Here is a 12,329-nt window from a genome sequence, read left to right as displayed (position 1 = left end):
AAACAATGAAAATATGGGTTAAATCAACATATTCAAACAAAACTTGATAAAATCCGCTTTAAACGACATATATAAATACAATACAATACAATACAATATTCTTTATTGTTAATTTGTTAAGAATTACAATAGTGTCAATACAATAGTGAATTGTACATGTTAATTTCAATAGTTTTCATAAAATTCCTTTATTGAGTAGAAGGATCTTGCGATTAGCCACTTCTTCAACTCCTGGTGTAGCTTGTTGCCAGTCAGGTCTCTCAGGTAGTCAGGTAGATGGTTCCTCAGCTTGCGGCCGGTGTAGGAAGGTTTTTTCTCCCAAAGAGTTGTTCGGTAAACTGGTAGTGCAAATTTGGAGCCATGGCGGGTGTTGTAGTGGTGGTATTGGTTTCTTGGGGGGTTTATTTCATTCACATACTTTATGGTTTCAAGTAAGTAGAGAGACACCACTGTGAGGATTCCTAGGTTTGCGAATGCTAATCTGCAAGTCTGTGGTGGGACAAGGTTGGCGAGGGCTCTTATGGCTTTCTTTTGAAGGACAAGAATTCGATTCATATTTTTTGTTGAAGTTCCTCCCCACACTGTCAAGCCATATCTAAGATGCGACTCTACCAGTGCAAAGTAAGCTGTTTTGGCCACAGAGAGTCCGCCTATGTAGTTTATTCTTCTGACGACATATATTCCAGTACTGATTTTTTTGCTTAGGTGGTTGATGTGCTCTTTCCATGTTAGTTTGTTATCAAGGATAACACCGACAAATTTTGTGTGGTTTTCTATTGTTACATCCTCTAATTGAGGGACTATGTCTTTTTTCTTACTTAAATTCAGAGTTGTAGTTTTTGTGGGGTTTATTGCTAAGTCATTGTTCTTTGAGTAGAGGATAGCTTTATTTAAGATCGATTTTGTTTGAATTAAGGTAAAGGCTTTGGGCTGTGTTGTCCTTGATCAAAATGGTTGTGTCATCTGCATACAAGATTGCAACAGCATTTTCACTCTCAATTTGTTTGGGGAAGTCATTAGTCAATAAGATAAATAGAATCGGACCTAATACAGAGCCTTGTGGAACTCCTCTCGTCAGCTTGCTTTTTGAAGATTTGAAACTTTCTGTGACTTCATTTGATGAGTTTTTCAGATCCACGACTTGTGAACGTCCCGTTAGGTAGCTTTTGAACCATTCTAGCGCAGAGTTTCTTATACCGAGTCTTTCGAGTTTCTTACATATCAGGTCGTGGCTCAGGCAGTCAAAAGCCTTACTGTAATCAAGGAAGATGGCGGAGATGTATTGTTCGTTTTCTATCTGGTCTAGGACGTACTCAATTAGTGATGTTATAGCTGAGGATGTAGATTTATTCTTCCAAAAGCCATGTTGGTTGTCAGTTAAGAGTTTGTTATGATTAAGATGTGCCATTAATCTAGCCAGAGCAATTTTTTCTATGATTTTAGAGAAACTGGAGATGAGAGAGATGGGCCTGTAGTTTTGAGCATTTTCAGTTGGTCCTTTTTTATGTTTGGGGTATATTTTACTGACTTTTATGGCGGATGGGAATTTGCCTTCTTTAAATGATTTATTTATAAGATAAACCAGAGGAGAGATGAGTTCTTGAGAGCAGTGCTTTATCATCTTAGAGGAAAACTCATCTATTCCACTTGATGTTTTGGCTTTTAGGGAGTTTATAATCGTTTTAACTTCTTTATAGGATGTTGAAGTTAGGGTGAGGTGTATTGGGCAGACTGGTTCCTCTCCATTCAGCACTGTTTCAGGGTCTACAACGATTGCTCTGTTTTGGTCAAGGGTATTTTCTGCTATATTTGAGAAGAATGTGTTGAAGTGTTCGGCAATTTCTTTTGTGTCGTTTGTGAGTTTGCCATTTATTTCTAATTCTGTAAGGGTTTTCTCTTGACATTTTCCTTTCCTTTCCTTTTTAGCGAATTTCCCTATAGGGAAGTAGCTATTACCGTAGGTCTCATGGTAAGACTTAGGCCCGGGACCGATTTACTTTTTCATTTTAATGTCCCCAGAGGCCAAAAACACCATTCGTTCAAATTTTTATATATGTATATATATATATATATATATATAGGTATATATATATATAGATTTATATATATATATATATGTGTCCGTGAACACGATAACTTGAGTAATTTTTATCCGATTTTGATGAAATTTGGTTTGAAGGTGTAAGGCAGGATAAACTTGAATGAGTTCGCGATCCAGCATGATCGGACCATGGGAACAGGGTTTTATGGGGTAAAAATTGGTTTTTCTCACTTTTTACCCTAAAAACACAAAATTTCCCAATTATTCTCTAAACCTTCTTAAAGAGCTTGAAAAAACAAACAATTCAGTACATCAAAGTGTTTTTGTACGGTTATTAGTTACGGAGAAAACTAAAAAAATGGTAAATTTAAAATTCCCATGTTATTCTTATGGAGAATATTGTAAAATGTTGTAGTTTTCTTGTTTATGGATATATTTTGATCAAACTTGGCAAATTTATTTATTTTATAGTAAGCTATCAATATTTTACTAAAAATACACTACTTTATTAGTTTCCTTGTAGCAGCAAACCTAGGTACTCGTTAAACCTAATGTTATTTAAATAGATCAATTGAAAATCAATTCGGCCAAATGGAAATTCGCTTAGACGGCAGGTTTGCTGCGGCGGGGGTATTTATAACTTGCCATAGTGCTTTTGGTTTGTTGTCAGCTTTGTTCTATGAAGCTAGCTGTTGAGGACATTTTTAGGTTTCTTAGTTTCATGTCGTATATCCTTTTTCTATTAATCATTTCTAATTTGTCTTCATTTCTGTTCGTTAACTCAAACTTTTGCAGTGCTTTCAAAAAGTTCTCTTTAAGGTATTTTGCTTCAGGATCGTAGTACTTCATATGTTTTTTGTTTGTACTAATTTTAGTTTTCTTTAATGGGCATGTATAATCCAGTGCTGTTTGAAGAATATTATGAAATTTGTTGTAGGAGGTTTCAAGATTGGGTGAAAAGTAAACATGTTCCCAGTTTTGTAGATGGAGGTGAGCCTTCAGATTGTTTAGGTTTGTGTTGTTTAGGCTTCTTTTCATTACAAATCTTTGGGAAGTGTCTTCTTGGTGTGTTTTCAGCAGGCACAGCTGCGCAGTGTGGTCAGATAGACCAGTATGCACAACTTGTCCAGTAATATACGCATATGGTATGTTTGAGCATATACAGTCTATTGAAGTGGCTGTGTCATGGGTTATTCTGGTGGCCTCTAGAGGAAATCTCCAGATGTTTTGTGTGGTTAACTCTTCTTCCAGCATGGTGTTTTTGGAATCTTGGGTGAGCCTGTCGATATTTATGTCACCGATGAGTATGAGGTTTTTCTTGTGTACTTCTTGTATTTTCTGATAAAGCTTGTATAACCTCATCGATTCTACCAACAACAACCCTTTCAAATTTTTTCAAGACTTTATGAACACGGTATAGGGTGGCTGAAAAGTAACTAGCACCCCTCTTAACTTTTCAACCATTTGAGATATTTTAAATCGGTTTGCGGCAACCTTCTTTGATATGAGGGGCTACAATAATTATGGTCAATTTTGAAAATTTTGCCCTTAGGGGTAGCGGGGGTAGCTCCAAATTTTCAAATTACAAGTATGGTCGAGTTTGGTAGGAGGTGTTTGGTGTTTGGTAGGAGTTTGTAGGATGTGTGGCAGTGGCGCGATCTTGTAGTCTTGTTAGTGACTAAGGCCGTCATATCCTTAAAAACAGCCTTTAATTAATAGCCCATACAGCTAGTTATGTCAAGACCTGTAAAATGATACAAAACTCAACCATACTTCCTGTTTGAAAATTTTAAGCTATCCCCAACCCCAATTACAAGTATGGTTGAGTTTGGTAGGAGGTGTTTGGTGTTTGGTAGGAGTTTGTAGGATGTGTGGCAGTGGCGCGATCTTGTAGTCTTGTTAGTGACTAAGGCCGTCATATCCTTAAATACCCCCGCCGCAGCAAACCTGCCGTCTAAGCGAATTTCCATTTGGCCGAAAAGATTTTCAATTGATCTATTTAAATAACATTAGGTTTAACGAGTACCTAGGTTTGCTGCTACAAGGAAACTAATAGTGTAGTTTTAGTAAAATATTGATAGCTTACTATAAAATAAATAAATTTGCCAAGTTTGATCAAAATATATCCATAAACAAGAAAACTACAACATTTTACAATATTCTCCATAAGAATAACATGGGAATTTTAAATTTACCATTTTTTTAGTTTTCTCCGTAACCAATAACCGTACAAAAACACTTTGATATACTGAATTGTTTGTTTTTTTAAGCTCTTTAAGAAGGTTTAGAGAAAAATTGGGAAATTTTGTGTTTTTAGGGTAAAAAGTGAGAAAAACCAATTTTTACCCCATAAAACCCTGTTCCCATGGTCCGATCATGCTGGATCGCGAACTCATTCAAGTTTATCCCGGCTTACACCTTCAAACCAAATTTCATCAAAATCGGATAAAAATTACTCAAGTTATCGTGTTCACGGACACATATATAAAAATTTGAACGAATGGTGTTTTTGGCCTCTGGGGACATTAAAATGAAAAAGTAAATCGGTCCCGGGCCTAAGTCTTACCATGAGACCTACGGTAATAGCTACTTCCCTATAGGGAAATTCGCTAAAACAGCCTTTAATTAATAGTCCATACAGCTAGTTATGTCAAGACCTGTAAAATGATACAAAACTCAACCATACTTCCTGTTTGAAAATTTTAAGCTACCCCCAACCCCAATTTTTTTTAAAATTAACCATCATTATTATAGACCTCCATATCCAAACAGGTTGCCGCAAACCGATTTCAAATAGTATCTCAAATAGTTAAAAAGTTAAAGGGGGTGTAAGTTAATTTTCAGCCCTCATGGTTATTTGGATTTGAAACGTTTTAGGACACCATTTTGTTATTAGTGGGCTGATTTTGGTTTTCTTTATGTCAATTGTTTTGTTTCGTCAACACTTGTAAAATTATACCAAACACGACTATACTTGCCATTTGAAAATTTGTAGCTACCCCCTACCCCTAAGGGCAAAATTTTAAAAATTAACCATTATTGTTGAAGCCCCTCAGTTATATAACACTTACCCAATAAAATATAAAGGAAAATTAAGTGAAAGTATTCCAAAACTGTGAGCTATGATTTAAGTTTTTCTTATGTATTAGGACTGTTTGCTTGCCAGCGGTACCAAGTATTGGTTGTAGTAAGTGTAATACTCACCATGCTTCTCAATAATGGCAATATCAATGGATTGACCGTTAAGTTCTTCAATTTTTCTGGCCGATGGAGGATATATGGGTCCTACTCTTGTATAACCTCTACCCTCATAAATCTGTCCATCTCCCCCTATGAGAAAACTGAAGAACACAAATTTGGTTTATTTCTAGAGAAGCAGAAGAATTATCAGTATAAATATCTGTGAATTTACATGTAATCTAGGATATATACAGGCTAGATATATATCAACATTTATGAATGAGATGAAAAACAAATGTTTTTTTTGTTTTTTTTTTAGCAAAAAACATTTATCAAGGTTGTCGGGTAAAATGTGAAAAAAACCTAATAAATGTTGGATGAAATGGAATATCAATCAGTCGTAAGGCTACTAAATTTTGATTCTTGAAATTGGTATCTCGTTAAATGCAAAGCAATAATAAAGTTATACAGACACAGACCTTAGTGAAGCTGTAGCGACGTTTGGTTTGGGGTACCCCACCTGACCTGAAGCACTGGGCAATGGCGGCGTTGACGAGTCCATGTCCATGTTGAAACACTATTGCACTATTTTACAAATAATTGTCCGTGTACAATAAACGAAAAGTAATTTCTTCTTGAAAAACAAATAATAGGTGTCACTTTTACTTAGCACTGTACAGATTGATTAATTTGGAAATTCAAATATGAATAATTGCAGTGGCGCACCCAGGAGGGGGCTTTGGGGGCTTAAGCCCCCCCCCAAGGACCTAGGGTTAATTTTTTTCGATGGCCAGGAGTCAGCAGTATATACAAAAATGTTTCATTTGTAATTTCAGAATGTAATTTTTAATATATCATTAACTTTAAAACTATTCTTACAACAGGATTTAAATTAAATACAGCCATGAGCACGCGTTTTGTAACGAGTATTTTTTAGGCCTATGTAGACAAAAAGAGACAGAACGGCTCACCCGCCTGCCTCATAGTGTAGTGACTAGTGATTGTCAATGCTACTGCACTGCCACTGCCTATGTGCTGTTGCCATTAGCGACCAGCGCTAGGCTAGACTAGCGCCGCTAGTTCTAGTTACTCCAATGATCACTTGACCTTGACGCGCTCGCACTATGTGCTGTTTTGTTGACATCGTTGAATTTTGGATTTTTTCCTTTTTTCCCCGAATAAGACCCCAAATCGAGCAGGGAGAAGGGAGGTAAAAATCTGCAAATTTTCAATCCGAACATTTCCCCGAAGTCCCGAACAAGACCAAGACCAGACAAGTTCTACCGACCGCGGTAAAAGGGAGTTTAGAGAGAGATGGAGAGCGTGTGTGAGTGAGAGCGCGTAGGCGGTAATAATAAAACAGTAATAAAACATGAAATAAAATAAAATGTTACAGAATGATAGTTTCGATTGCCTTTAACAATTTTTATGTTTATATTAATTTTGAATGAATTAAAGTATAACATCAATTACTTAATTCAAGTTAAACATCATTGGTACCGATATCATTGATTTAACGGTTTCAACTTTTAAAATACATTTTCAACTTTGACCAAACACAAGACAAAATTACAACATAAATTTCCATAATATATAACGGCAAAATATTACCCAACATTTATTTATTTTAGCAATTAAAGAGTGTAATTGCCATATTAAATTAGAACAATCAACGCTAGCGCAGGCGGCCGCTCGGTGCGGCGCTCGCGACGATGTACGGGGCAAAAATATACCGTGACACACTATCGTCATAGACTAACCAACACAAGGGAGTATGTTTTATCTATGCTATCGTACATCACTCCGTACATCGGACCGATCTACTCTTTGATCTTTCGCCAAAAAAACCGCCTCTAGAGCGCTCGTCTCCCTGCTCGGCCTGATGTCTGGTTCGCCGTCTGGATCGGTGTACGGACCCCTGACACACTTCGACCTCCCGTCTCCCTGCTCGGTTCGGGGTCTTGTTCGGAGAAAAGATCGATAGTGTGTCACCGTCTTTAACGTATTCGCACGAAAATCCCGCACTCTGCTACGTCTCGTGCGGTAATTGTCGCGCTCACACGGTAAACACCACTTACCGGGCTAGTAACGTAATACTATTTTGTAGCTGAAGTTAACAAAAACAGCTAATACAGATAATTTTACTGTCAGATTTTTTATTTACGTGTATTTATTTATATTTACACTGCTAAAATTATAATTGTATTATTTATTTCTAAAATACCAATATTGTTTTTTGTATAACATTCAATATCACATGTAAATTAATCAGATAGTTGGTTTTAGCTTACTAAATTACCTGACGGCAATGTAATATCCATTCCTTTATTCCAATATAGTAATACTACTAATACTAAAAACATCCAAAAATCCGATCAAAAAATCTCTTTTATTTGTCCCTAAATAGCCTAAAAACGTGGGTTTACAGGTATAGTTTTCAAAATTTTTCCGGGGGCGGACCCCCGTTCCCCCCGCCTACCTGGGGGGTATTCAATACCCCCCAGACCCCCCGGCAAGCATACATAAGAAGCCCCCCCCAAATCAAAAGTCTGGGTGCGCCCGTGAATAATATTGTAAAGTTGTGGGGTTATGAAGAAACGGTGCGGTTGAACGATAGAAGGATGATTTCCCGACAGCGGACGGCAGTGGACTGTGTTATTTGCAAAGATGTCAGTGGTGAGGGCAAAGGCCGCATACCTTTGTTATCGAGAAGAGCGGCTGAATAGGTAGTGTTACTTGGGCTAAGTCATTGTTTGAAACGGAGAAATGTAGGAATAAGGAATTATTTGATTTAAAACAGGGTGTCTACCAACTGGGAAATCCAGAAAACTGGGAATTGTACTTATTTTTTTACTGGCAATGAAATGTGGGAATTGTCCTTAAATGTCAGAGACTAGCATAAAAAGTCATCATCGGTTATTGAGCAATAATTTTATCCATCGCGACTTGGTTAGGAGCACATTAAAGGTTTATCAGATTTTTGTTTACATTTTCATAATTTATTACTTCAGTAATCAACTAATTATGCAATTAAAAACCCATTCGCAGTTTCAAACCCATTAATATTTTATCAGGACAATCAAGTGTCAAGTCAAGTACTTCCAAGAACTCAGTGACTCAGTAGCTTTCCTCATTAAAGTTGTATCACTTTTATTCCTTTACAACTTCTTTATTTATTACTAGATTAGAGGTCCGTGAAGTTGGCGTACCCATGTTTGCGTATCCACTTTTGATCATACCAATCGTTAGTTCATCGTTAGTTCTCGATAGTTCCCAAATTTTTTCGTTAGTTCTCAAAAAATAAAAAAGTTATAGCCGATTATAAGTGGGTACGCTAACTTCACACTTCCAGGTTCTAGCACGCGCCGTTTTCTGAGGAGAAATGTTCACATCTATATACCAATCGTTAGTTCTTCGTTAGTCCTCGATAGTTCCCAAATTTTTTCGTTAGTTCTCAAAAAATAAAAAAGTTATGAGGCATACAAAGTGGGTACGCTAACTTCACAATTGTACAATTTCCAGCGGGAACAGTTTTTTTACTATAAATGCCTAAATCTATATACCAATCGTTAGTTCTTCGTTAGTTCTCGATAGTTCTCCAAAATAAACGTTAGTTCTCAAAAAATAAAAAAGTTACGAAGCATAAAAAGTGGGTACGCCAACTTCACAGTTATAGAATTTCCAGCGGGCACAGTTTTTTTACTATAAATGACTATATCTATATACCAATCGTTAGTTCTTCGTTAGTTCTCGATAGTTCTCCAATATTTACGTTAGTTCTCAAAAAATAAAAAAGTTAAGAGGCATACAAAGTGGGTACGCCAACTTCACAATTATAGAATTTCCAGCGGGCACAGTATTTTTACTATAAATACCTATATCTATATACCAATCGTTAGTTCTTCGTTAGTTCTCGATAGTTCTCCAATATTAACGTTAGTTCTCAAAAAATAAAAAAGTTAAGAGGCATACAAAGTGGGTACGCTAACTTCACAATTGTACAATTTCCAGCGGGAACAGTTTTTTTACTATAAATGCCTATATCTATATACCAATCGTTAGTTCTTCGTTAGTTCTCGATAGTTCTCCAAAATTAACGTTAGTTCTCAAAAAATAAAAAAGTTACGAAGCATAAAAAGTGGGTACGCCAACTTCACAATTATAGAATTTCCAGCGGGCACAGTATTTTTACTATAAATACCTATATCTATATACCAATCGTTAGTTCTTCGTTAGTTCTCGATAGTTCTCCAATATTAACGTTAGTTCTCAAAAAATAAAAAAGTTAAGAGGCATAAAAAGTGGGTACGCCAACTTCACAATTATAGAATTTCCAGCGGGAACAGTTTTTTTACTATAAATGCCTATATCTATATACCAATCGTTAGTTCTTCGTTAGTTCTCGATAGTTCTCCAAAATTAACGTTAGTTCTCAAAAAATAAAAAAGTTACGAAGCATAAAAAGTGGGTACGCCAACTTCACAGTTATAGAATTTCCAGCGGGCACAGTTTTTTTACTATAAATGACTATATCTATTTACCAATCGTTAGTTCTTCGTTAGTTCTCGATAGTTCTCCAATATTTACGTTAGTTCTCAAAAAATAAAAAAGTTAAGAGGCATAAAAAGTGGGTACGCCAACTTCACAATTATAGAATTTCCAGCGGGAACAGTTTTTTTACTATAAATGCCTATATCTATATACCAATCGTTAGTTCTTCGTTAGTTCTCGATAGTTCTCCAAAATTAACGTTAGTTCTCAAAAAATAAAAAAGTTACGAAGCATAAAAAGTGGGTACGCCAACTTCACAGTTATAGAATTTCCAGCGGGCACAGTTTTTTTACTATAAATGCCTATATCTATATACCAATCGTTAGTTCTTCGTTAGTTCTCGATAGTTCTCCAATATTTACGTTAGTTTTAAAACAATAAAAAAGTTAAGAGGCATACAAAGTGGGTACGCACACTTCACAATTATAGAATTTCCAGCGGGCACAGTTTTTTTACTATAAATACCTATATCTATATACCAATCGTTAGTTCTTCGTTAGTTCTCGATAGTTCTCCAAAATTAACGTTAGTTCTCAAAAAATAAAAAAGTTACGAAGCATAAAAAGTGGGTACGCCAACTTCACAGTTATAGAATTTCCAGCGGGCACAGTTTTTTTACTATAAATGCCTATATCTATATACCAATCGTTAGTTCTTCGTTAGTTCTCGATAGTTCTCCAATATTTACGTTAGTTCTCAAAAAATAAAAAAGTTAAGAGGCATACAAAGTGGGTACGCTAACTTCACAATTGTACAATTTCCAGCGGGAACAGTTTTTTTAATATAAATGCCTATATCTATATACCAATCGTTAGTTCTTCGTTACTTCTCGATAGTTCTCCAAAATTAACGTTAGTTCTCAAAAAATAAAAAAGTTACGAAGCATAAAAAGTGGGTACGCCAACTACACAACTATAGAATTTCCAGCGGGCACTGTTTTCTGACTATAAATGCCTGTATCTATATACCAATCGTTAGTTCTTCGTTAGTTCTCGATTGTTCTCCAAAATTAACGTTCTAAAAAAATAAAAAAGTTACGAAGCATAAAAAGTGGGTACGCCAACTTCACAGTTATAGAATTTCCAGCGGGCACAGTTTTTTTACTATAAATGCCTATATCTATATACCAATCGTTAGTTCTTCGTTAGTTCTCGATAGTTCTCCAATATTTACGTTAGTTCTCAAAAAATAAAAAAGTTAAGAGGCATACAAAGTGGGTACGCTAACTTCACAATTGTACAATTTCCAGCGGGAACAGTTTTTTTACTATAAATGCCTAAATCTATATACCAATCGTTAGTTCTTCGTTAGTTCTCGATAGTTCTCCAAAATAAACGTTAGTTCTCAAAAAATAAAAAAGTTACGAAGCATAAAAAGTGGGTACGCCAACTTCACAGTTATAGAATTTCCAGCGGGCACAGTTTTTTTACTATAAATGACTATATCTATATACCAATCGTTAGTTCTTCGTTAGTTCTCGATAGTTCTCCAATATTTACGTTAGTTCTCAAAAAATAAAAAAGTTAAGAGGCATACAAAGTGGGTACGCCAACTTCACAATTATAGAATTTCCAGCGGGCACAGTATTTTTACTATAAATACCTATATCTATATACCAATCGTTAGTTCTTCGTTAGTTCTCGATAGTTCTCCAATATTAACGTTAGTTCTCAAAAAATAAAAAAGTTAAGAGGCATACAAAGTGGGTACGCTAACTTCACAATTGTACAATTTCCAGCGGGAACAGTTTTTTTACTATAAATGCCTATATCTATATACCAATCGTTAGTTCTTCGTTAGTTCTCGATAGTTCTCCAAAATTAACGTTAGTTCTCAAAAAATAAAAAAGTTACGAAGCATAAAAAGTGGGTACGCCAACTTCACAATTATAGAATTTCCAGCGGGCACAGTATTTTTACTATAAATACCTATATCTATATACCAATCGTTAGTTCTTCGTTAGTTCTCGATAGTTCTCCAATATTAACGTTAGTTCTCAAAAAATAAAAAAGTTAAGAGGCATAAAAAGTGGGTACGCCAACTTCACAATTATAGAATTTCCAGCGGGAACAGTTTTTTTACTATAAATGCCTATATCTATATACCAATCGTTAGTTCTTCGTTAGTTCTCGATAGTTCTCCAAAATTAACGTTAGTTCTCAAAAAATAAAAAAGTTACGAAGCATAAAAAGTGGGTACGCCAACTTCACAGTTATAGAATTTCCAGCGGGCACAGTTTTTTTACTATAAATGACTATATCTATTTACCAATCGTTAGTTCTTCGTTAGTTCTCGATAGTTCTCCAATATTTACGTTAGTTCTCAAAAAATAAAAAAGTTAAGAGGCATAAAAAGTGGGTACGCCAACTTCACAATTATAGAATTTCCAGCGGGAACAGTTTTTTTACTATAAATGCCTATATCTATATACCAATCGTTAGTTCTTCGTTAGTTCTCGATAGTTCTCCAAAATTAACGTTAGTTCTCAAAAAATAAAAAAGTTACGAAGCATAAAAAGTGGGTACGCCAACTTCACAGTTATAGAATTTCCAGCGGG

At 35.5% G+C, this 12,329-nt stretch overlaps 1 protein-coding gene across 6 annotated transcripts in view; it reads right to left on the bottom strand.

Annotated features, from left to right (window-relative positions):
• Positions 1–12,329, bottom strand: part of LOC128982912 (peptidoglycan-recognition protein LF-like) — a 175,761-nt gene that overhangs the window by 1,611 nt on the left and 161,821 nt on the right. For 5 of the 6 annotated variants that reach the window (XM_054402010.1, XM_054401985.1, XM_054401994.1 and 2 more), the window contains one exon: positions 5,246–5,382. The exons of the other annotated variant lie outside the window; for it this stretch is intronic. In XM_054402010.1, the coding sequence (XP_054257985.1) occupies positions 5,246–5,382 (137 nt within the window). The remainder of the gene's footprint in view (positions 1–5,245; positions 5,383–12,329) is intronic. 6 annotated transcript variants of the gene reach the window in all.

Source organism: Macrosteles quadrilineatus, unplaced genomic scaffold (genome assembly GCF_028750875.1).
Source record: "Macrosteles quadrilineatus isolate MER2022 unplaced genomic scaffold, UCM_ALF_1.0 Scaffold_1__1_contigs__length_201487025, whole genome shotgun sequence".
In the NCBI taxonomy this organism is placed as follows: domain Eukaryota; kingdom Metazoa; phylum Arthropoda; class Insecta; order Hemiptera; family Cicadellidae; genus Macrosteles; species Macrosteles quadrilineatus.
The sequence above is the reverse complement of the archived record's forward strand: the minus strand, read 5'-3'. Positions and strand labels throughout refer to the sequence as shown.